Genomic DNA, 23,832 nt, shown 5'->3' on the forward strand with positions numbered 1-23,832 from the left:
TATTCAGCTATGTGTGCATATAAAACTTGTGTTACTGTGCTAGCTTTTGACTCTTGTGTTTATGGGAAAATACCAGTTTCTTTTTGTTCATTGATTATACTGAAAACAATGGAAAGTCTCAGGTAAAAGCTGGGCGGTAGTGGTGCACGCCTTTAATCCCAACAGAGGCAGGTGGATCTCTGTGAGTTTGAGGCCAGCCTGGGCTACAGAGTGAGTTCCAGAACAGGCTCCAAAACTACACAGAGAAACCTTGTCTCAAAAAAACAAACAAACAAACAAAAAGTCTCAGGTAAAAATCTCATTATAAGTATGATGAGCTCTTAAAGATTTATACTACCCCAAATTCTTATTCTGCTTTTTGTTTCTTGTTCTCTCTGTCCCTCTTTGTTCCCGCCCTGCCTGCCTTCTTCCTTACAGATCCTCGCCTCCATCGAGCTGCTGGCCCGCTCATTGCCAAAAATTCACCGCAGTGCATCAGAGCCCTCCTTGAATCGGGCTGGTTTCCAAACGGAAGATTTTAGTCTGTATGCTTGTGCGTCTCCTAAAACACCCATCCAAGCAGGGGGCTATGGTGCGTTTCCAGTCCATTGAAACAAACTAAATGAGTGAGACATTAAAGTAAGGTAGCAACCAAAACAAATGAATAATTTCCCTTATACTTAAATTAACTAGGAACTCTGCTATACACAGGGGAGCCAAAGAGTGTTTGTGTTGAAAAACTTAGGAATTGCTTCCAAATCTTAAAATCATACTTAACATTGAATTTTCAACATCAAGGGGTTAAAGTACACAAATGCTGCTAAACATTTTCAGTGCCTCTTCCAGGGGCTTTACTTCCTGTTCTGACTTGATTTGTTCACTTGGTTATCCCTGTTGTTAAACTCGAGGTTTCTCTCAGTTTGCTCGTGCAGCTTTTGTTATTACCTGTCACTTGTAGGACATCCGGAAAAAGGGAGGCTCCCTCTCCATGTTCACAGGTGGGGAGTCCCCAGGAGGCTGGCCTCTGTCAGCTATGCGAACTCGATAAATAATCCTGGGGTTTGTTCTTCCCATTTCCTATAGCTGTATCTTTTTACTACAGTTTAGAAAGTATAGAAGTCTTTTATTTCCTTGAAGCCGTAATTTCTTTTAATAAATTTTGGGTGTGAGTGACCAGAAATATCAGTCAGTCAGTGGCACATTTGACATAGGTAACATGACTTGACTTTGGATTTTTACCGGGGAGTACAAATTAAGGTTCTTAGATGTCTTACATGTGCAAAAAAGTCAAAGGTCTTTGCAAATGCCTTACCCTTTAGTCTCACCCCCTTCCCCAAAAGAAACTACAAAATTCTGAGAATCTTTAGGGTGTCTGTTTGCTTTTAGATAATTGGTTGCCACACACCAAGTAATTTTTTAAGTTATTACATTAGATTATGCCTACTTTTTTATGTATGTTACAGCAGTCACTTAGCATTGTGTCTCATAACTTTCTTCCTGATACCCTTTGTACAAGAACCCACCCATAAAGAATGCCTGATACTCTCTTCTTGCATTTCAGTGTGAAGTACTTCTAATGTTTACAGTTTTTATGGATAGAAAATGAGTATAATGTAACCATGATGGAATAGAATTTTCTAGTGATTTGGAGAGAATCTAAAAGCAAAAAAGTAGAATCATGTGGTCTTCTAAAATATCCTGCTATCTCTACTTCATTCATAGTCACCTAGCAACCAAAACCTACTGATAATCAGTTGTAATAATGCTTAAATACAACCCAAAGCAAAAATAATTATTCAACAGACAGATCATGTTTGCATGATCCTCCTTTGAAAACAATAAGCAGATAATTGGGAAAACTTTAATGATAATTGAGTGTTTAAGTACCACAGATATTCTTCTGAAATACTTTCCTTATTTACATTTTTATATTTCATATAAGGAAACTGCTTATTATTATGACTTGTCTTTTGTTCCTCACTTGGATACATTGAGAATGCCATCACAATTTTATATACTGATTCATTATTCTAAATATAAAAAGCCAGTACATTGGAATCAGGAGGATCACAACTTGAAGGCAAGCCTGGGCTACATAAAGGCCCTGTCTCAGAAACCCTAGGACTGTGGATATAGCTCAGTGGTAGCTGACTTTATAGAATGTGCAAGTGCTTCTATAGTGTTTGATCACCACATGGGAAAAAGAAATGAGAAAAGAAGATCAAACAATGTAATGTATTAGAAACCATCAAAATCATGATTTCTAAATCTTCCATTTAACATAAAGATGAGTTTATTGTTAGATATCGTTGCATGTAGCAACGATATAAAATTTTACAAAATTTACTTGGCTCATAGAATACTCAGACATTTTGAGCATAAGAAACCTAGTATATGGAAGGATTTTTTTTTTTTTTTTTTTTTTTTTTTTTTACTGGAGCTCTTTCTGTAATCCCCCTCACACCTGCTTTACTAGCGCGTTCCTCTCCTCGTTCACTGTCTTCCCGGCACTGCCGTGCCCAGAACTCTACCATCTTCATTTGACTCACTCACACTCCAGCCTTTCCTCGCTCCTGTCTTCCTCTTCTTTTCTCCTTTCTCAGCAGCATTGGCATTCCTAATCTCTCAAGCTGCTCAGAAACTCATGTGCAACCAGACACCCAAGCATTCCCCCATAGATTACATAATATTTGATTTCCCCTTCCACATTTGGCCACAGGATGGCCAAAAAGGAAGAATATTAAAATACGATAGGTAAGGTGTGTAGATCATGTAGATCTAGAAAAATAGGAAGCACTAGAATTAAATCAGCTTCTCTATGTTTTTTTTTTTTTGGGGGGGGGGTTAGTGGTGCTATTTTGTTCGTTTGTTTTGTCATGAGTTCTAGTTTTCTCATAAAGGATTATACCCAAATGTTCTGTTCTAGACCTTTTTTAATTTTTTTTTCTAAGTTGTGTGATTTTGGGCAAGTTTCCTAACCATTCTGAACCCCAGGTTGCTCATCTGTAAAACAAATTCCTTGTGCAGCCCAGGCTGGCCTGGGACTTTGGATTTTCTTACCACTGCCTGCCAAATACTAGGATTGCAAGCATGAACCACTATGCTTAGCTTCCTTCTTTGGTCTTTCAACTCAACGGTGCCTTGGTTAGTTGCTCATTAAGAAGACTCTTTGATGGAAAGAGTGTCTACAGTCCAATTAGCTGTATTCAGAATAGGAAAGCAAACCTTAATTATTAAACCTTGTTTAGAGAGCTGAGAAAAATGGTAGACCTGTAATCCCAGCAAGCAGAAGAGGAGGCCCCAGGATGGCATGGTAAAGACCACCTTGCTGACCTTCTCAACATGTAATCTTAAGATTCAGTCTACCAGTCATTAGCAATAATTATTTAGGACCAGGCAAAGTAGCACAGAATCTGTAATCACAGTACTGAGGAGGCAAGGTAGGAAGACCTTGTGTGTTGAGGGACCCACCTGCCTGCACTATGAATTGGAGGCTTGACCAGCAGCATGACACCCAGCTGTGAAACTCCCTGCAGCTGTTATTTTCTTGATACAGTTGAGCTGATCTTTACATGGCATGCACATACACTTGTGTTCTTTTGTGGATTCCAATGAATTGAGGTTTCAACTAGTGACTGTGTTACAAGGTTTGTAATATCTTTAACTAGTCACCTTTCAGTGAAATTGAAGTGAGCCTTTTCTATCTTGAAGTTCTTTTGAGATAACTTTTTAAAATCAGCTCTTGTCCTCCCTCCACAGGAGAATTTGCAGCCTTCAAGTAACCACTCCATCATGGCAGCATCTGCTCTTTATTTCTTAAGTCTTGTGTTTATACAGTTTGTTAACATCAAAACACAGTTCTGTTCCTCACATCTTTTTCTAAAAGATACAAAATTTTCAATGCCTAAGCTCGTGTGGAACAGAGTGGAATTTCTTATTCAACAAAAGAGGGAAGAATGTTTTAGGAACCAGAATTCTCTGCTGCCCGTGTTCCTTCTTCAACACAAATGTCACGTGCACACAAGTCTGCCCATTCCCAGGAAGAAAGAGGAGAGACCCTGAATTCTGCCCTTTTGGTGGTCAGGCATGATGGAAAGAATTTGCTGCTGCAGCTTGGGAAATCTGCTATGGAAAGTCTGCCAGTCAACTTTGCCCTTCTAACTACCAGTTTGTGGCTGGTCATCTGATGGGGCGATTTCAATCACCAAGCATCGTTCTTGCCTGTTCTGGGATATGTTGTGGAGTGCTTTCCCTATCCACCACCGTTAACTTCTGAGGGATGGAGTAAATGCAGCATCCCCTTTGTGTAGCACCTGTTCAGTCCTCACCAAATGTCACAGTGAAGCTCTTTAAATTTCAGTGGAGGGTGAGAGGTGAGGAGAGACTGTGTTGGGGGCCGAGAAAGGGGGTGCTGCATCTTCTTCCTCACCTCCAGCTCTCCCCTTCGGTTGCCTTGCTCCCTGGGCTCTGCCTAAGCACTCGGGCTGGACAGTGCTGGCACACATTGCCTTCTTTCTCATTGGGTCCAGCAATAGAGATGAGGGCTGGGGGATTGCTTCCTCCACAGTGTAGCAAATTCTCAGGAAAATACAGTCCATAGCTTCCTCTCAGCTCTTCCAGTCACCAAATACTTATGTGGCTACCTTGTCCAGGGCACAAAATGCCATGGACGGCATCTAATTAAAAGCCTACAAAACTGCTTACTGACAGTTTTGAATGTGAGAAATTAGTGTAATTTAAATGTAAGGTACAGGTTTTAATTTCTGAGTTTTTGTCTATTTTTATTTTTAATAAAAGAAAGTAATTTTCAGGTTTAATTGGAATAAAAGAATACTTCCCACCAGAATATATATCCTGAAAATTATATTTTTGTTAATTGTAAGCAACTTTTAAAGAATGATTATTATCCTTTTCTTTACCTAAAATTATGGGGAGTCTTAGCATAATGACAGTTATTTATACTTTTTAAATTAATGGTACTTGCTGGATCCACACTAACATCTTCGCTAACAATCCCATTGTTTCTTCCAACTTAACGCCTACACTACACCCTACATCCTCTTTCTAGTCTTTGATCTATAATATGCAACCTAAAATAAAAATGGTGGTGTCTCCAGTCATTCTCCTTCCTTTTTTCCCAAGCCTGGTCTTCAGAAGGTTGGGTAATTTAGTAGCTGAGTTCCCTAGATAGAAATAGAACTGTTAGGGACATTGGAGTTGCAGGAAGGTGTGAGGCCTGTCATCAGTTTTTTGTTTTGTTTTGTTTTTTTGTTTTTTTTATAGAACCCTAAATCTTATCTTTGCACAGATCAAAAGTATAACCCAAGTTACAGCTTCCCTTGGCTTTAAGGGTAATAAATTACCATAGTAGCAAAGAAAATGACTGGATATACTAATGGCCAGTACCTCTCTTATCCAGGAATCTTGAATCTTGAATTTAGAAATGCAAACTAAAAGAGATGTACTTAGCAACTACACTATAGCCAAGAACTTGAAAAAAAAAATACTGTGGAATCTAAAATAAAATGGAATTTTAAATTATTTCAAGTTTCAAATTATAATGATCCCACTATATATTTAAGCCTATACAAAACAGCTAGATGATTTTTGCTAAAATATCTGTCAAAAAAGAAAGGCTATTGAAAATTTTATGAATCCCCATTAATCAGTTAGCAGCAATGCATTTTTAAGTCTTAGATGAGTACCTTAAAAATGTTAGAAACTGAGATGAAAATGATTCATGCTGATATGAAAAATAGCCTCTGCATATGATGTGCCACTCTTTGAAAGTCATTGTTACCCTTTTAAATGCTTTTTAGCATGGCTTTGTTCCCTTTACCCAGGATTAGCTAGAAAGAGCTAGGCTTTGGCCGTCAATGTACATTTAGGTCCTGCTGAGGAGTTAGAGCCTCCAAGGCATGCCTTGGTGCAGGGCCACCTCCTTGCTGGAAGAGGGGGCCCAGCAAGCTTAAGGAGGGAGCTTAGCATGTGAGTGGTCTAGACAAAATGCAAAGGGATCCTTCTTTCATTTTAATGTAGGTTGCTATCTCACTTGAAAAGGGAAAGTGGAGTTGATATTAAATGAAGCTGTGCCCAGAAGCCAGGCTCAGGGGATTGAGAGATTTTTTAATAGAGATTATAAAAAGTAGAAATAAATATTTAAGCCTTCCTTATTTTCTATCAGATAGTTTTTTTCTTCTTGTTTACAAACATGAGAAAGGTTTCCTTTGGGTTCTTTCTTTTTTATGCTTAGACTGCAGATAATCTTGTTGAGCTCCTAAGGAAATACAAGGAAGTCCTTGTTTGTGCAGAGCACTTTATAAGTAATTGTATAGACAGAATGTGGCTGCTTCACTGTCTTGTAAGGCTGGAGCTGTCGGGCCATGAAGTGGTTGCAGTGCTTCCTGAGGTCTGTTTTGTTTGGGTTAGGAGTGAAGTCTTGGAAAGGTTTGAGAGCAACTATATAGAATTGTTTTTAAATATGTAGTATTCCTGATGGACCTTTTCACCATTAAGCTACAGGACCCAAACTTTTGACACTGAGATATTATTAACCTCAAAATGTAGTTTATAGAAGGAATTTGTGACTAGAGTATCCAGTGTGGTCATTTGTACTTATATGCATCTTCAGCAAATGTTCTGTGTAACTGTCAGATTCTGGTTCCTGAACAGCCCATCTCTTAAGTCCATATGTGAGGTCTGGGAGGGCATGAGGCATCCTCAAAGATGATCTGATATAAACTGTATGCTAGATTTATGCTGGTACGGGAGAAGGAATTATATAAAGATGTAATTCAAGACTTCAGCACTGTCAACCAGAAATCTTGTAAATACTCCTCAGTCTTGGTGCAGTCCCACTTCTTTTATCACGTGATGTCTTGTACTTGTCAGGCACTGTCAGAGCTGCTGTTTGTCCCTCTTCAGATCTCACCTGTCCCTACCGCACATCCACCTCCCAGACTCTTGCAAACCTCAGCATCTAGCTTTAGTTGGAAACACAGTGCAGGGATCAGGTGACCTCTTCAAAAAACTACCTCCTCAGAATGAGGTAATGAACATTTATTTATTTTAAAGTATGAAAAGTCAAGAGCTCTAGAACATGAAGATGATAGAAAATTTTAACTTTTATGTGTACTTGTAGGTGAGCACTCGTTTTGTCCTAAAGGGCATTATACATTTAAGCAGTGATACTGTTGGAAGATTTTTTTCTTTAAAGGTGTAGCTCAGAGTATCTGTTGTTGGAATTGGTGCCAGAGTCTGTTTAATATATTTCAGAATCTTAACCTTCAGTCAGTTGCATGAAGTTAAATAGTTATGGTAACACTTTGCTAACCGTGATATAATTCTACCTTTCAGTAGTAGGTTTGGCAAAACAGTATACCTTCATAGTGAGTTGGCCACAGCTTTGTCACGTGCACAGATGTTCATCTACAGAGACTGCCCAGCTAAGAGGGTAGAAGGATGCCCTTTTTATAAGATTCTCTTCTTTGTCTAAGTTGGCATTGTTGTGCTCTAATACCAGCACCTTGACCAGCAGATGTCAACCAATAAGCTATTTTTAAAACCACAGCCAGAGATGGAAAGGTCACTGTGAGTAGAAACAGCAGGCAGCTTACAGGAGGGAAACAGTGTAGGGAGGCTCGAGAAAAACACCTTGACAATTTGCCAAATGCTTTTACTGTGCCTTCATGATGCAATAACAAGCTAACATTTAGCAGAAATCAGTGATTTATGAAGAGAACAGCCAGTCTGGTTTAACTCAGCTGTGTTAATATTTTTTAGAGTGCAATTTAGACTGCGAAGATAACTGCACTAAAGAGTTTATAGCCAAAATCACATCGAAAAACATGAGAAAATGGTAAATTTTCAATGAACAAAATTATTTTTTTAAAGCACATAATCCCTAGTATAGCCAGAAATATTTACCACATAGAGCAACTAGGTTGAAAATACAGTTCAGTGACATTTCTAGAGAAACTTTTTCTACTCCCATAGGCTCTTCAAAGCATGGAACTTTTATACACAATGTTTGACATTTTAAGATACTGCTGTAGTTTAGTTTTGAAGTAGTGTGTGCTGGGCAGCAATCATGTTCTAACTCAATGAGAAAAAACACATTGTAGATTTGATTTGTTTCCAGAGAATGCTGCCAACCTAGACACTGAGTGTTCAGAGTTTGAAATGTAAACTTGCCTCCCAAGACCTGTTTGCAAATGAAGCTGGCTAGTGCTACTGAGCGCTCTGGTGCATGGCGGAAGACAGGGCCGTCTCTGCAAGTGTCTTTTGTAAAGGGACATTGTAGTAAAAGACTTGGCCAGTGCATATAAACTGGACACTCCATGCTGTGGTTCTTGCATCCTTTCCTCACTAGCCCCAAGAAACTCAATGTTTTCCCCAGTGTGTCCTTTAGCTGTTTCACTCAGATTCCAAGATGAATTGCTGATACCAGAAGGGACTGAAGTGGTTGGTGTATTTGTGGTCCTATTGCTAGCTCTGGTAGAGTTGAAGATGCTGACCAGATGCTTGTTCTGTCAGTACACCAGACAAGAATTGAATAGTTTCAGATTAACTTATTTCTACTTCCATTTGGGCAGAGACACTTAAACTGAAATTCAGATCTAATTTTTGTCATTTGAAAGGAAAGAGTAACAGTTCCTATGAGGTATGTTTGAGGTAGAATCTGAAGTCCTAATTTTTTTCTTTTCACTGGGGTGTGCAGCGAGGGCCTTGTATGCACAGGCAAGGATCCTACCACTGAGCCACATTTATCCACATTTATATAAAATGTTAAGTTAAAACTCTCGCTCACTGTTTCTCTCTCTCTCTGTCTTAGGGACACCTAGTTACCACCTTAGTAAAGTGATAAAGGTGAATCCTTTATTTCAGTCTCCACAACTCCAACTATCCCTTTTATTAATGACTCAATCAGTATCACTAAATTGTTTACTTTTATTTAGCCATTTTGACTAATTGCAGTGATATAACCAGTTGTGCATGAGGACAACAGCCAGTGTGTTGTTGTTTTTTTCTTGTTGTTTTGTTTTGTTTGTGGTGCATTTTTTTGTAGAGAATTCTGTAGATTGAAATGCTCTTTGAACAGAACCGAAATATATTTATTCTTGTGAGTATCAAAAAATGTTTTGTGCAAATCATTTGCTTTTCCTGGCAGGCTGAGTACATTAGCCAGCACCCATGATTGCCGGTTCTCATCTACAGTGTGCACAGGGGAGACAGACGGGAAGCGTGTGAAGTGTGTTTACAGAGCTGGAATGGGGATGGGAGTGATTGTTTGAGTCTTATTTTTGCCTTGAAAATCACTGTTGTTTTAAGACCCATGTGTGTTTGGCTGGGCTATGAGTTACATAGGAAGAAACTGCAGACTAGAAAGCTCACAGACTAGGCACAAATGGAAGGAAATGGACCAAAATAAGGTAGGGTGACACTTCAGTCTGGGACTTAGGAAAAAACTAAAGGTGGGAGATGAACTATAGTCACCTGAAATACGATGTAAGAGTGCAATAAATGTGCTTCTTATTCTAAGCTGTGAACTTTTTTTAAGTCATTCCTTTCTAATACATTTAATGTATGTTCTATTGCTGACTAAAACCAGTTATGTGAACATATGCCTTTTTATACATGTTAATTACCAGTAGAAGTGGCTAACCTTGATGTCTTATTTATCTTCATGTTGTATTAGTTTACATACCAGGTATGTGTGTGTATGCTGTACTCTTCCTCCCTTTATTTGAAAACACTTTGGGTCATTTCCTTTGGCCATTCCACAATACAGCATTGGTTTGGCTTCCACGTCACCTTATTGGAAGGACTGTGTCCCAGTAGCAGAATTTATGGTATTCCCATTGTTGGGTGTACTTCTGATCCTTTGCTTCTACAGCACTTGCCTCTCCTAAGATAGTCATACAGCTAACTGATCAGGGGATGGACTTCACCACTCATGTCTCTTGGATTCTATTAAATAGACCACTCTTTGGCTTTAGACCAGGAAAAAGGAGACAACCCTAGCCATCTACCAAGCCTCACTCTAAATGGTCATATGTACTTCTTGGTCTGAGGACAAGTCTCTAATAAGGGAGAGGAGAGGGAATGCTTCATGTTTGAACTGCAGTGAGTTACGGCTCCTGTTTCACCACCCAAACCTATGGCAACTCCTACACATTCCTCTTGTCTGTAACTGCCAGAGGTTTGGGTTTGTCACCTCAGTTCCACTCAAAAAGGTTCTCTGGAGTCTGGGGTGTGCCCAGTGAAAAGGGGGGAACTTTTTCATTATCCACAGACCTCTCTATACCTGCTTTGCAAAAATTATAATGGAGTAACTATTTTTAAAGCTTATTTTTCAATTCATAAGAAAAAGACATTTATTTTCAATCAAATGGATGATGTCTCCCTCTTACCCCGTATTCCTCAATGTTTGCTTGAATTTTTTTCTTCTCTATACCTACTTCCTATTACTTTAGTTCTTTCCTGCTCAGGCCCCTTCATTTGTACTTTGGAGTTTTTCTCATGTAAATTTGTATAATGGAAAATATTGTTCAGTTTGGATAGAAAGCATGGAGAATTAAATAAAAAGATAGCTGAAAATCAAATTGAAGAACTTTATTTCTGTGTAAAGTTATTTAAAAACTCTGTATTATAAAAAAGGCCAAAAAAGTGCTATGTAATTGATGTGAATATGCGAATACTGCTATAATAAAGATTGACTGCATGGAGAAATCTTAAGATTATTTTCTAGCATTGACATCGAATAATAGTAGTCACTGGCTATTGACAGTCCAAGCTAAAATGCACATTTTGTTTCAAAATGTTGATTGCTGCTTGATGGGTAGAAGTTAAAGTTGGCCAGATTCCTGCATGGTCTAGCCAACTTGTAGTAGTCTTTTTATCAAGTTTTGGTGATGACCCTCAAGTATTGTATGACCTTCTGCATCTCTGGCTTAAAGTAAGTGTTCTCTGTGTAACCACATACTTGAAAGTATAATTTAAACTTTTAGCTGGGTGGTGGTGGCTCACGCCTTTCATCTCATCAGTTGGGAGGCAGAGGTGGGTGGATGTCTGAGTTTGAGGACAGCCAGGGCTACACAGAGAAAACCTGTCTCCAAAAAGAGGCAAGCTGGTGTGTAGAAATTATCTCAATTATCTCAGAACTGTTCAAAAAAAAAAAAAACCCTTTGTGACACAACTTGCAATCACACACTTTCTGTAGTACCAGACTCTACACAAACACATCTGAAGCTGACCTCGTTTTCAGGGATGGATCCCCGGATGGGCTGACTTTATTATGTATCTAATTTCAGAATCTCTTTATTTTGAAAAACACCTGAAATATCTTCAGACAAAACATCAAACTACCAGTTTCCAGAAAAAAAAGATGACTTTAAAACTACACACCTGGAAACCCTCTAAGAACAGTATAAAAGGACAGAAAAATTGCCAGGAGGGTGCAGGCTTTCAGGGACCTGTTTCTGACCTTTCCACACTACATGTCTCTCTAACCTAAAGATGCTGTCGAGACTTAGCATTCTCTGAACTATGGTTTTCTCAACTGAAGAAAAAGTTATTCTGTATTTACGAACTTGTTTTCTAAATGACCATTCCTGATTACAAGTTATTGCTGCTTTGCTTTTCAATGTGTCCTACATGGAAGTTTTCTATAAAATTTGTCCCCAGAATGTGGATGTTTTTCTTACATTAAACTCTCCCATGCCAGCTCTTCTGAAAGGGCTGTAGTCATTATACCTTACTGTCTGGGTTATAGATAATCTCCCAAACTCACAAAACTAATAGAGAGTCATTAAAAAAAGAATCCTAATCCCAAGAAACTCTGAAGGACATGCCTCACCTAAATCTATGCAGCCAGAACCCAAGATCAGTACACAATGGTGTTGTAATGAAACCATCAGGACAAGATGAAACCTAAATGGAAATGCGTGTTTACTTCTCAACAGAGAGTTCACAGAAGAGGATGCTTGCCAGACAATGCTCCACTTACACTTGTCTTTATCAACCAGGTAAGTCACTGAGAAGTGGAGAAAGTGGAGGCTATTGAGGTAGGTCAGCACAGCAGCAGCTTAGTCTACTGACATTTCCTGGACAGCACACACTTCTATCCTGTAGATGGAAAGATGGCACTGGAAAGCAGAAGAGCCAGCTTGTTCTAGAGAATAGTTTGGGGACAAGTGAAACCAAAATTGTGGGAGGCCTGCCCCCACTTTTTCCCCATGGGTACTCTTGAGCAGGCAGAAGCAAATATTTAGATAAAAATAAGAGAGGAGAGAGACAGAAACACAGGACAGCCTCGGGAGGGCCTGGGTCAAAACCAATCAGCCCCTTCTGTCTCTTCTAAAGGGCTTTTTAAAGGAATGCCAAGGGGTAGAGCAAAAGACCTCCCCCCAGCACAGCCAAGTGCAGACCATCCCAAACACCTGGTGAGCCAACCCCTAATGCAGCCTTGCTGGGTAAAGCAAGCTCAGATCTCACTAGGAAACCTCTGTGGGCTCCCACACAAAATGACATCTGTAGCACACTGCCTTTAATCTCAGCACTTGGGAAGCACAGGCAGGTGGGTCTCTGAGTTCAAGGCCAGCCTGATCTACAAAGTGAATTCCAGGACAGCCAAGACTACACAGAAAAAAATCCTGTCTTTAAAAACAAAATGACATGTGTCTCCCTGTAATAGCATTTAACAGGTGTTCTTATATAATGCCTTATCTCAGCCTTATTATCTACTTATTAAAGACGCCATAGGAAACTAGTAAAATTATAGCATACTACACTATTGCTGTGAGTCATTCCTCATCTTTTGTTTACAAAAGCCTAGCTATCTACCAAGCTTCACCCTAAAACTTACTTTGGAATACACTCTCAGCACTCATTGAAGCCAGTAAGAGAGCCCCTAAACTTGCTTGGGTTTTTTTTTTGTTTGTTTTGTTTTTTGGTTTTTTGTTTTTATTCTTTGGTTTTGTTTTTTGAAGAGAAGTGGCACCATATCTGTGAAAAGTTTACAGCTTAGTCTCCATGTGTGGGGCTTTCCTGTGAAAATCAGACCCAGCTTAGATAAAATGTTCTAAAAAATATTAATTAATTGCAAACAGTATATAACTGCTTCTATTTAGTGCAGTGGTTCTCAACCTGGGGGTCAAACAACCCTTTCCACAGGTCACCTAAGACCATTGGAAAACACAGATATGTACATTACATTCATAACAGTAGCAAAATTACAGTTATGAAGTAGCAACGAAATGTCAAGGGGTCAGCGTTAGGAAGGTTGAGAACCACTGCTCTAGACATTATTTCCTTCGTGCTAGCCATAGGTCTAAGCTACTTTACAAATAGAGAAATTAAGGCACGAGATTAAAATAAAGTACTTTGCCCACACTCAGCAAATAAAAGGTAGCTTAAGATCAGATCTGGCCAATTTCATTCCAGAGCTTGGGATGCTTTCTCTCTCACGTACACTGAGGCCCATGAGTGGGCTGTAAAACCAGTTTGGGATGTCTCCACTGGCCATGTCTTTTTGTGTTTGGTTTTTCAAGACAGGGTTTCTCTGTGTAGCCCTGGCTGTCCTCGAACTCAACAGAGATTCGCCTGCTTCTGCCTCCTGAGCACTGGGATTAAAGGCCTACGCCATCAGGCCTGGTCATGTTTGAAGTCCACATACTAGAATAAACAGAAAGTAGTACTGTTTGGGAACTTTGAATCATGTATAAAAACTAAGATTTGACGGAACAAGAGTGACTGTACTCATATTACAGTTACAGCCAGGACCTCAGTTTGGGCTTGGCAAATTTCCAACCTATCTACTCATAACTCCATCTTATAAAACAGAAACGGTACTGTGAAGATTTAATGAACTAACACATGCTTATAACGTCCGGCCTGTGTGACAATCTGCTGTGAGTTCCCATTATGTCACCATCAAACATGGCTATACTTAATGTTTCTTTGGGACCCTCTTCCATTTAAATATTTTCTCATGTGCTATACAGCCATGTAAAGGGCATTTCTTTGAGCAGGTTGGGGAGTTTTTGACATTTGGCTTGCATCAGTTTCCCAGCCCAAACATGGAAATGAGGATTCCAACATTCTTCTAAACAAAAGAATGTATTTCAAGTTTGCTATTAAGCAATTCTTTGCTTCTAAAGAAAAGAACTAAGGGGATTATCCTGCTTAAATTCACTGTTGGAGACCATGTTCCAGGTGGCTTTACACATAAGGAGTGGGAAGATAAGGAGACCCGGAAAGCACAGCTCACCCTCACACAGATGTGAACACATCGCCCCATGGAAGTGCCCCCAGTGCCACAGCTGGGATTACTGTGGTTGCCAGTGAAAGAGACAGCTGTTCTAGTTGTTTCAGCTTCTCTGCTACTGAGACCTCTGGAAACTGAAGAAAAAGTAGAAGACTATATGTTACAGGAAACCCTATCATTCCAGCCCAAGGCCTGCCACAAACTGGTCAAAATACTTAGTCAAACACAAACGAGCAACCATTCCCATTCCCACCCTTCCTTCCTTGTTCACAGCCACAGTAGGCTTTCTCAGACAAAACTGGTCTTCATCTAGACCTTAATGGGTCACCTTGTTCCTAAACACACTCCTGTAAATCCTTCTTACTCAGGGTACAGTTAAAATGCCTTAGTACAAAATCATCCAAGCTCTGAGCAAATCTCAGAGTACTGACTTATCACCTGTCATTCCTTTTTTTTTTTTTAAGATTTATTTATTTATTATGTATACAGCATATATGACTGCAGGCCAGAAGAGGGCACCAGATCCCATTACAGATGGTTGTGAGCCACCATGTGGTTGCTGGGAATTGAACTCAGGACCTCTGGAGGAGCAGTCAGTGCTCTTAACCTCTGAGCCATCTCTCCAGCCCCTTGTCATTCCTTCTTAAAGCCCTCTAAAAACAGAATCTTTTTGTCTGTGTGATTTTGAGATAGGTACAATCCTCTGGCCTCACTCTCCACAATGCTAAAAGTATAGGTGTGTAAGCCAGGTGGTGGTGACACACGCCTTTAATCCCAGTACTCGGGAGGCAGAGCCAGGCAGATCTCTGAGTTCAGGGCCAGCCTGGCCTACAGAGCAAGATCTGGAACAGGCACCAAAACTACACAGAGAAACCCTGTCTCGAGAAAAAAAAAGAAAGAAAAGAAAAACTATAGGTGTGTAACCCCCAACCCCCAACCCTATTCAAATCTTGGCACTGTATTCCCAAGACTAAAGTGGTCAAAACTTAATGAAGTAGTTAGGTCCTCAAGTTCTGTTACACAAGACTTTTCTATGTGGGTAGAGGAAAATCTATCTTCCTCATAGCTGCTATGATGCCACAGAAAGTGAAATACCCTGGAACAAAACTTTGGAAAAAGTAGAAAATCTTACCCCTATCCCCAGTCCTGAGAAATTCCTAGTTAGGCATGGCTTATGAGTCCTACAGGAGATTCGAAAAGAATGGACTCTGCTGAGCCCTAACCTCTGGGGCAACAAGCAAGCTGCAGCAGCTCTATGGTCATATCACCTGTCAACACTCATGTAACTAGGGCATGAGCTAAGGAGGAGGCGTGGTACTTGAGTCACGCATAAGCTGGAGTCAGATATAACCTAACCACTCACCAGTGTGTGATGCTAAACAAGAAACTATCTCCGAGTTCCTAAGAGCCTCAAAGAGATAACGCCTACCTACATCATAGGGGACCCACGAGGATGAGCTGAAAGGGCACACACCACTTAGCCCAGCAAGCAGTTAGAGAACAGAATGAAGGCCAGCCGTGACCAGAAACAACTCAGTTCCTCATCCTTGGCAAACCACTTTAATTTACAACTTTAAATATGAAGGCTGTAATTTCTTCAGACTTCTCACCTTGTTCCTGTAGGGAAAGAAAAGTAAGTTTTAAGAACTATTACATTTACTAATCCAAATCCATAATCTTATTTATCCAATTATTCAAGCATTTTTTTTTTTTGAGCTCTGACTGAATAGCTTTTCAAGAGAAAAGCAAACTCACCCTTCCTAGTCCCGTTATTAAAGTAGTTAATTCCAAGTGAGAGTAGGGCATGCTTTTACAGCCACAGACCATCATCAGCTCTAACCAACCACTATAGTCCAGGAAACAGCACAGAGCTGGTTTCTTTTCTTTTGTCTTGTTTTTCAAGACAGGATTTCTTTGTGTAGTCTGGGCTGTCCTGGAACTCTCTCTTAGATCAGGCTGACCTCGAACTCACAGATGCACCTGCCTCTGCCTCCTGAGTGCTGGGGTTAAAGGAGTGTGCCACCACAGCCAGGCTGTTTGTTTTTGAGGCAGGGTCTTAACTAGCTCAGGCTGGCCCCAACTCTCTCTGCAGTCTCGTTATCTGATCCCTATCCTCTTGCCTCTGCCTCTCGAGTGCTGGAATTGCAGGAACAGACCAGCAACCTGGGGTCTCGGTTTTGCTGCACTTTGTTTTACACCGGCAACTGAACCCAGAGACTTGACCATGCAGAATTCATCCATCTTTATTCAGTGAGTGGATAGCAACCAAAAACTGTAACCTAACTTTAAAAATACTTTTTTGTTTTTAATATATGACAAATAGAAAGAAGATAGTAAAGGGGTGCAGGCTAACAGTGTGAAAATGGTTAGGCAGGAATTAGATAAGACCTGTGGCTGTTAGGATATGCATGGTTAAGGCCATCAAGAGTGCAACACAAGCCGGATGAAGGTGGCGCACACCTTTAATCTGCACTCGGGAGGCAGAGCCAGGTGGATCTCTGTGAGTTCGAGGCCAGCCTGGGCTACCAAGTGAGTTCCAGGAAAGGCACCAGAACTACCCAGAGAAACCCTGTCTCGAAAGAAAAAAAAAATTAAAAACAAGACGTTAGGGCATACCTACTTGTACAGGTTGAGTTTATGCTCTCACTCCTCTTCATCAGGAGGGATCCCCAATTCTTCATCTGTCCACTGTGAAGGATCTGGGTACGAAAAGTGGCCCTGGTGACAACCAGGCAAAAGAAAACAAAGTCAAGAGTTTGTAATAATAAATGCAGCTAATTAAGTTCCAAGATAAATCTTGACTGCAGTAATTACTACAGCCAGCACCTGCCATACATGAGAACTAATCAGTGACTCAACCCACTTCAATCTGCCCATTACACACAGTGGCTTGAAATTTCAGAGGTGGCAGCCTAAGTCATTGAGTGTTTATGATGAAGAGGAGGAGGAAATGGAGGCCACAGATATATACGCATGTATATTCCTTATCTCAGCAATTTCTCATAGTCCTGGCAAAACAAAATGTTTCAAAAGCCTTCAACTCCGACTATGAGATTCGGGAGCCTCCAGGGGCAGCACTCGCTCCTGACCTGGAGACCTATCTGGCTGAAATATCCTCTACTACCCACAGCCGAATACTCCTGACGGCCGAACTGTAGTGAAATGCAGATGTCTCCAGCAGGAAATGTGCAGCCCAAGCAGCCCCTCCTGAGAAGCAAGGGCACAGAAAAGTTCCAAGAGGACAGAAGCAGAGCATCCTAATGCTTCTGAACCCATCAAACCCTGTGTATTGTTTACATTTCCTTATCATGCACGTGGGTATTTGCCTACATGCCACAGCATACCTTGGACAGTCAGAGGACCGTTAACTTAGGTCAACTTACAGTTCTCCTGCCAACACATGGATTCCAGGACGGAATTCGGGCTGTCAGGCTTGACTAAAGTGCCTTTACTTGCTAAGCCATATTGCCAGCTAAAAACAGTTTTGTTATTTAAATTGGAGGATTTTTTTTTTCACCTATCCTGAAAACAAACCCAAATTTACCAAAATGCAAAGTGTCCTGGACCTATAAATTTCAATGCCCATCTTTGTTGCCTTTTTTTTTTTTTTTTTAGTGCTGGAGATGAGACCACAGGGAACTCATTCATGCTCAACCAACCTCAAGATTTCAGTGTCTTAAAGATGTAATTTCCTAGCAAACAGGAGTCCATGTAAAAATGTGACAATAAGCTGGGCGGTGGTGGCGGCGCACGCTTTTAATCCCAGCACTCTGGAGGCAGAGGCAGGCGGATCTCTGTGAGTTCGAGGCCAGCCTGGGCTACAGAGTGAGTTCCAGGACAGGCTCCAAAGCTACACAGAGAAACCCTGTCTCGAAAAACCAAAAAAAAAAAAAAAAAAAAATGTGACAATAACTCCCCTTCCCAAGACAAATTAACTTCTATCTAGTACTCCCCAATCTGGTTGCTCTGGGCTCTGGACAGAGAAGAGGATGTTCGACATTTTAAAAGAACTTAATGCTGGGTGTGGTGGTGCCTGCCTACTGCTTAGAAGGCAGGGAGGGGAAGATTGAGAGTGAAGGGCCAGTCCTACCTATATGGGTAGTTTGAGGACAGCCTGGGCTACATAATATCTGGCTCAGAACCTGGCAACAACCTAGATGCACCTCAACTGAAGAATGGATAGAGAAAATGTGGTACATTTACACAACGGAGTATTACTTAGCAGTAAAAAATAATGACATCATGAAATTTGCAGGCAAATGATAGAACTAGAAAAAAATCATCCTGAGTGAGGTAATCCAGACTCAGAAAGACAAACATGGTATGTACTCATTCATAAGTGGATATCATATGTAAAGCCAAGGATAACCAGACTACAACCCACAGCTCCAGAGAAGCTAGCTAACAAGGAGAACCCTAAGAGGGACACATGGGTTTCCCTGGGAAGGAAAAATAGATGAGATCTCCTGAATAAACTTGGAGGGGGGGGAGGAATGGGCAAAGGGGAGGAGATGGGAACATGAAGGATCAGGTTAGTCGAGTTGGGGGACAGACGGACGGACAGACGGACAGAGGGAGGGGGAGAGTAATGAGAGAGATATCTTGATAGAGGGGGGAATTCTAGGGTTAAGCCAAGGAAATTCCCAAGAATCCACAAGGGCGACCCCAGCTAAGACTCCTAGCAATATCGGAGAGGGTGCCTGAACTGGCCGCCATCTGTAACCAGATTGGTGACTACCTTAATTGTCAACAGAGAGCCTTCCTCCTTAACTGGTGGAAGCAGATACAGAGACCCACAGCCAAGCACTGAAGAGAGGGAGGAGGGACTGTACAAGCCAGGGGGTGGGGTGAAGATCATGACAGGGAAACCCACAGAGACAGCTGACCTGAGCTCACGGGCTCTGGACCAACAGCTAGGGACCCTGCATGAGACCCATCTAGACCCTCTGCATGTATATGACAGTTGTGTAGCTTGGTCTGTTTGTGGGGCCCCTAGCAGTGGGTTCAGGAACTGTCCCTGGCACGTAGATGGTTTTTGGGAACCTGTTCCCCAGGCCGGGTTGCCTTGCCCAGCCTGGATGCAGGGGGAGGAGCTTGGCCCTGCCTCAACTTGATGTGCCATGCTTTTTTGACCCCCATGGGTCAGAAAGGAGGCCTGCCCCTTTCTGAATGGGGAGTGGATGGGGAGTGAGGTAGATAGGAGGTGGGGGGAGGGAATGGGAAGAGAGGAAGGAAGGGAAACTGTGGTTGGTATATAAAATAAATGAAAAATTTAATAAATAAAAAGAAGAAGAAAAATACCTGGCTCAAACAGAAAAGTTAAATGTGAAATTTAAGCTACAAATGAAGATAATTGTTAACTCACCAATCATAAAAGAATTACTTCTAGCCCCCTCCCCTACCTGGCAACCTAATGGAAACCATAAATCACAGATCTCCCCAATGTACATCACCACGGAAACAGGTCCAAAAACGACGTTTCACTAGGTAACAAGACAATATGGTGGAAAAGGGATACACCTGGACAGGACAGGATATCTACACACAAGCTAAGCTAGCCATGCCATCTTTCTCTCCTGCTCTCAGATCAGGACTAGAACCATTCTCCCGCACTTACCAGCACAGCATCCGAGTCATGCCAAAAGCGCCACAGAATCCAGAACCACATGAGTGAGCTTATGAACTCAGCCTGGATCTTCTGGTTTCGTGTAAGGTGGGGAAACTCCCTGTACTTGGGCGGAATGTGCACATCACTGCCAGCACTAGGAGAAAAAGCAATACGAAAAACGGCTTCTTAGTGCATTTCCAGAGCAGAAAGTCTTTCAGCTTTCAGATGCATCTTTAAAACTGAAGCTAGCACATCTCATCTACACCAAAATAGAGACCGACCGGCTCCCGCTTCCTTCCCATACTCGTTTTTCATTTAGCTTGCTTTAAAAATGGAGACCAGGAAAACTGGCTGTACTGACAAGAGGCCAATGTATGGTTCTTCCCTGCTGTCTTTTCTCCTAGCAGAGGACATCAAGTGTCTTGCTCAATCACTCTACCTCATTCCCTTGAGAAGAGGTCTTCCACTGAACCCGGGGCTAGGTCAGTGGCTAGCAAGGCCCAGGGATCCTCTGACTGTCCCTATAGCACGTGCGGAAGGCAACTCCTGGCTTGTCCTCTGAGTGCCGGCATTGGAACTCAGGTCCTACAGCTCCTGTCTTCACCAGTGAACTAACTCTTCAGCCCTGATAGCTGCTGACAAGCTGGGGCTGTTTTTATTATTCTCTTTCATTCTAAAAGACTGCTGGCAGGTATTTATTGAGTATTCACCATGTGCAGGTACCACACTGGACTTATGACCATTATCTGTTCTCTGAATATTTGTAACTTTATGTGACAGAAGCTGTGATTCACTGTTTCATAAATTGAACACATGTATTTTGATGACAAAGCCCAAGAATGTTGCCTACAAGCAAATAACACTAGTTATTTTTTCCGGTTTTGTTTTTCATTTTATGAACCAAAGATATAACTCATGTGCTGGGGATGTAGCTCGATGGTACAGTGATTGCCTACCATGGGCTCAGTACCCAGTGACACAAAAGAACAACAAAAAAACAACCCTTCATCGGGATTCCAATCGTCGTCAAAGCAGCTTGATGATAACGGTCCATTTTTGTGTAACATTTACCAACCTCTAGCACCTTCATTTGGAAGGCTCTGAATGAAATCTCAATGGTGTGAGAGGTGACTTTTAATGAGGCATCCACTCACCATGTGGTACAGGCTGTCCTTGAACTCACTATTCATCCCAAGTTAGTCTGGAACTCATGATCCTTCTGCCTCTGCCTCTGCCTCTCAAATGCTGAGCTTAAAGGAGTGTTATCACCATGCTCTATTCTCTTATGGACAGGATATTACTGTGTAGCCCAGGCTAGCCTCAAACTCCTCATCCTCTGCCAAAGCCGCCCCAGCACTGGAACCACAGGACTTGCTAACCTATTACTTTAAGCCACTGTCAGGTGCCACTGCTTAATTATTCAAGATCTAGCTGTGTGCGTCAATATCGCTTTATGTAAACAAGCCGTACTGGGTAACCCAATGTAACAACAGGTTTCCTAGACTTCAGCTGCAAGCTAGGCATGTAAGTGGCAGGTCAGTAACTTCATTAAAGTAAGCTTTGCATCATGCTACGCTTACAGTTCAAACCCACCATGGCAACTCTACACATCTTGTTATTACAGGAGTGACCTTCTAACTATGAGCTAAAACAGGGAAGCCACTCATTAGAAAGTATCAGGGCTGGCCTGGAACATGGTCCATCGTACAAATGATCTTGAACTTCAGATCCACTGCCTCTACCCCCCAAATGCCGGGGTGACAGATCTGTCACCTCACCCCTGCTTTATAGGGGTTTCTGGGGAAGTGCAGGGGATCAAACCTACGTTGGGCGAGCACTCTAACAACTCAGCTACATCCCCAGCCCCAAGTGGAGGAAAGGGGATTGAACAAAGGGATGAAAGACAACAACTTTAGGGAGAGAAAAACAATAACAACAACTATTATCATGATTAAGAAATGCACATTTTTGAGCTGGAGAGATGGCTCAGAGGTTAAGAGCACTGGCTGATCTTCCAGAGGACCTGGGTTCAATTTCCAGCAACCACGTGGTGGCTCACAGCCATCTGTAATGATATCTGGGGCCCTCTTCTGGCCTGCAGACATACGTGCAGGGAGAACACTGTACACATAATAAATAAATAAATCTTACAAAAAAAAAAGAAAGAAAAGAAAAAAGAAATGTAAATTCTCAACAAATACCTAGATGATTATGTCATGCTACAAACCCGGCTACATGCACTGTGGCAAACTAGACACTCTGAAAACCCTTCCAATTAAAATAAACAATATAGGGGGCTGGAGAGATGGCTCAGCAGTTCTTCCCGGTCTTGAGTTCTATTTGCAGCAACCACATGGTGGCTCACAACCATCTATAATGGGATATGGCAAAAGGCATACATGCAGATCGAGCACTCATATACATTAAAAAAATAGGATGCTAAATGAAATAAAATAAATAAGAAGTCCATTTTCGAGCATTGCTAACCAAGCACAAATGCCTGGGAAGCAATTACTGAGGCTGACATTCATAGGGAGTCCATTCAGGCAGCTAGGAGACTCAGGCTCCAACCCGAGACAAGCTGTCTAATCATTAGGCCTCTGAATCAAGCTGTAGTACCATAATAAATAGATGAAAGAGTAATAAACTAACGAGAGCCGGGCGGTGGTGGTGCACGCCATTAATCCCAGCACTCGGGAGGCAGAGCCAGGTGGATCTCTGTGAGTTCGAGGGCAGCCTGGGCTACAGAATGAGTTCCAGAACAGGCTCCAAAGCTACACAGAGAAACCCTGTCTTGAAAGAAAGAAAAAAAAAAAAAAAAAAAACCAACGAGAAAGAAACTGAAACTTGTTTGCACCCAAACTCTACCTGGGTCAGACCTGTGTAGCCCCAAAACCCAAACTAAGGGCTAGGGACCTAAGAACGCTTCCCTAATTGGAGGTAAGGGAAATCCAAGCTAAGGATTTAGAGTGAGCTTGGACTGGAGGCATCCTCCAGAGGATAAAAGAATTAAGACTTCAATGTACCTAACGGTAAAAATAACGGACTTACTACCTTCCTGCCTTAAGGTGTCCCCGTGGCTGCCCAGGACTGTTAGGGAAAGTCCTCAGTTCTCCAGGGCACTCCCCGTCCGGCCCTCACTTGTCTCAGAGCCCATCTCTACCCGTCTCCCTGCGCTCCCGACCCCCACTGCCCGGCTACACGGAAAGTCAGTCCCGGGGACTGTGCGAGGCTGGGTTCATGCCTTCCCCTGGGATCCCCGTGCCAGCCCGTCCCCTCCACCCCACCGATCTCGTTGGGCCACTGTCTCGGTCCAGGCAGACTACAAGACCCAGCATTCCTCGGGGGGGGGGGGGCAGCAGAGTGCGCACGCACCCGCCCGGGCGCCAGCCTCAAGGTGACGGCGTCGGGCCAGCAGCGCTGGTGGTTGGAGCCAGCCGCGCCCTCATGCCCACCCGACACTCACTGACGGACTCCACCGCCTCCAGCCGCCCGCGCGCCGCAGCCCCGGAGCAGACGGCCTCCGACGCGACCCAAAGGTGCCAGCCGCGCCAGCGCAGACATACTAGCGGGGAACGGACCGATCTCCAGCCCTCCCACCCTGATGCGTCACTTCCCCAAGTCCCGCCCCGTGACGTCACGGCGTCGCCCGTCTCTACCTGGGCGGATGGTGGGCCGCAAGGGTCATGCTCAAGGGGACTGTTGGCGCCTGTGGCCGCTCTAGCTTCTATTTGGCCCACCTTGGAGACTCCGGCCTAACGGGAGGACAGGCTGTCCTTCGGGAGGAACTCGGGCTGTCTCGTGACGCAGCCTGGCAAAGTGCTCCTGTCTGACCTCGCTGCTGCTGCTCCCTGCTTCGGCTCATGGAGGCGGTGCCTTCATGGGTGTCCCTGCCACTGTGGGCCCCACGTTAATGGCCTTCATCCTTTCTGAACCACGCCATGTTTATAAGATCTTTGTTCCAGTATCGTTCTGAAGC

The 23,832-nt window shown here is 42.5% G+C and overlaps 2 protein-coding genes across 12 annotated transcripts in view; one reads left to right on the forward strand and one right to left on the reverse strand.

Moving 5' to 3' along the window:
• Positions 1-10,710, forward strand: part of Braf (B-Raf proto-oncogene, serine/threonine kinase) — a 137,919-nt gene extending 127,209 nt beyond the window's left edge. For 7 of the 10 annotated variants that reach the window (XM_042273090.2, XM_076566486.1, XM_042273097.2 and 4 more), the window contains 2 exons: positions 418-571; positions 3,739-10,710. In XM_042273090.2, coding sequence (XP_042129024.2) covers positions 418-571; positions 3,739-3,761 — 177 coding nt within the window. In that variant the 3' untranslated portion in view covers positions 3,762-10,710. Of the gene's footprint in view, positions 1-417; positions 619-3,738 lie in introns of all 10 variants that reach the window. The other 3 variants (XM_076566487.1, XM_076566490.1, XM_042273100.2) reach the window with 1 other exon arrangement.
• A 5,079-nt stretch (positions 10,711-15,789) lies between these two features.
• Positions 15,790-23,479, reverse strand: Ndufb2 (NADH:ubiquinone oxidoreductase subunit B2). 2 transcript variants are annotated; one of them, XM_006990401.4, is made up of 4 exons: positions 23,320-23,479; positions 19,863-20,007; positions 16,866-16,963; positions 15,790-15,862 (listed from the first exon to the last, which is right to left on the reverse strand). In XM_006990401.4, exons 1-3 carry the CDS (start codon positions 23,415-23,417, stop codon positions 16,889-16,891), a joined length of 318 nt encoding a protein of 105 aa, XP_006990463.2. In that variant the 5' UTR covers positions 23,418-23,479; the 3' UTR covers positions 15,790-15,862; positions 16,866-16,888. The 2 variants fall into 2 exon arrangements, with proteins under 2 accessions (XP_006990463.2, XP_006990464.2); XM_006990402.4 differs by having other exon boundaries at positions 16,862-16,963.
• Between the last annotated feature and the right edge of the window lie 353 nt (positions 23,480-23,832).

This window comes from Peromyscus maniculatus, chromosome 3 (genome assembly GCF_049852395.1).
Source record: "Peromyscus maniculatus bairdii isolate BWxNUB_F1_BW_parent chromosome 3, HU_Pman_BW_mat_3.1, whole genome shotgun sequence".
NCBI lineage: Eukaryota > Metazoa > Chordata > Mammalia > Rodentia > Cricetidae > Peromyscus > Peromyscus maniculatus.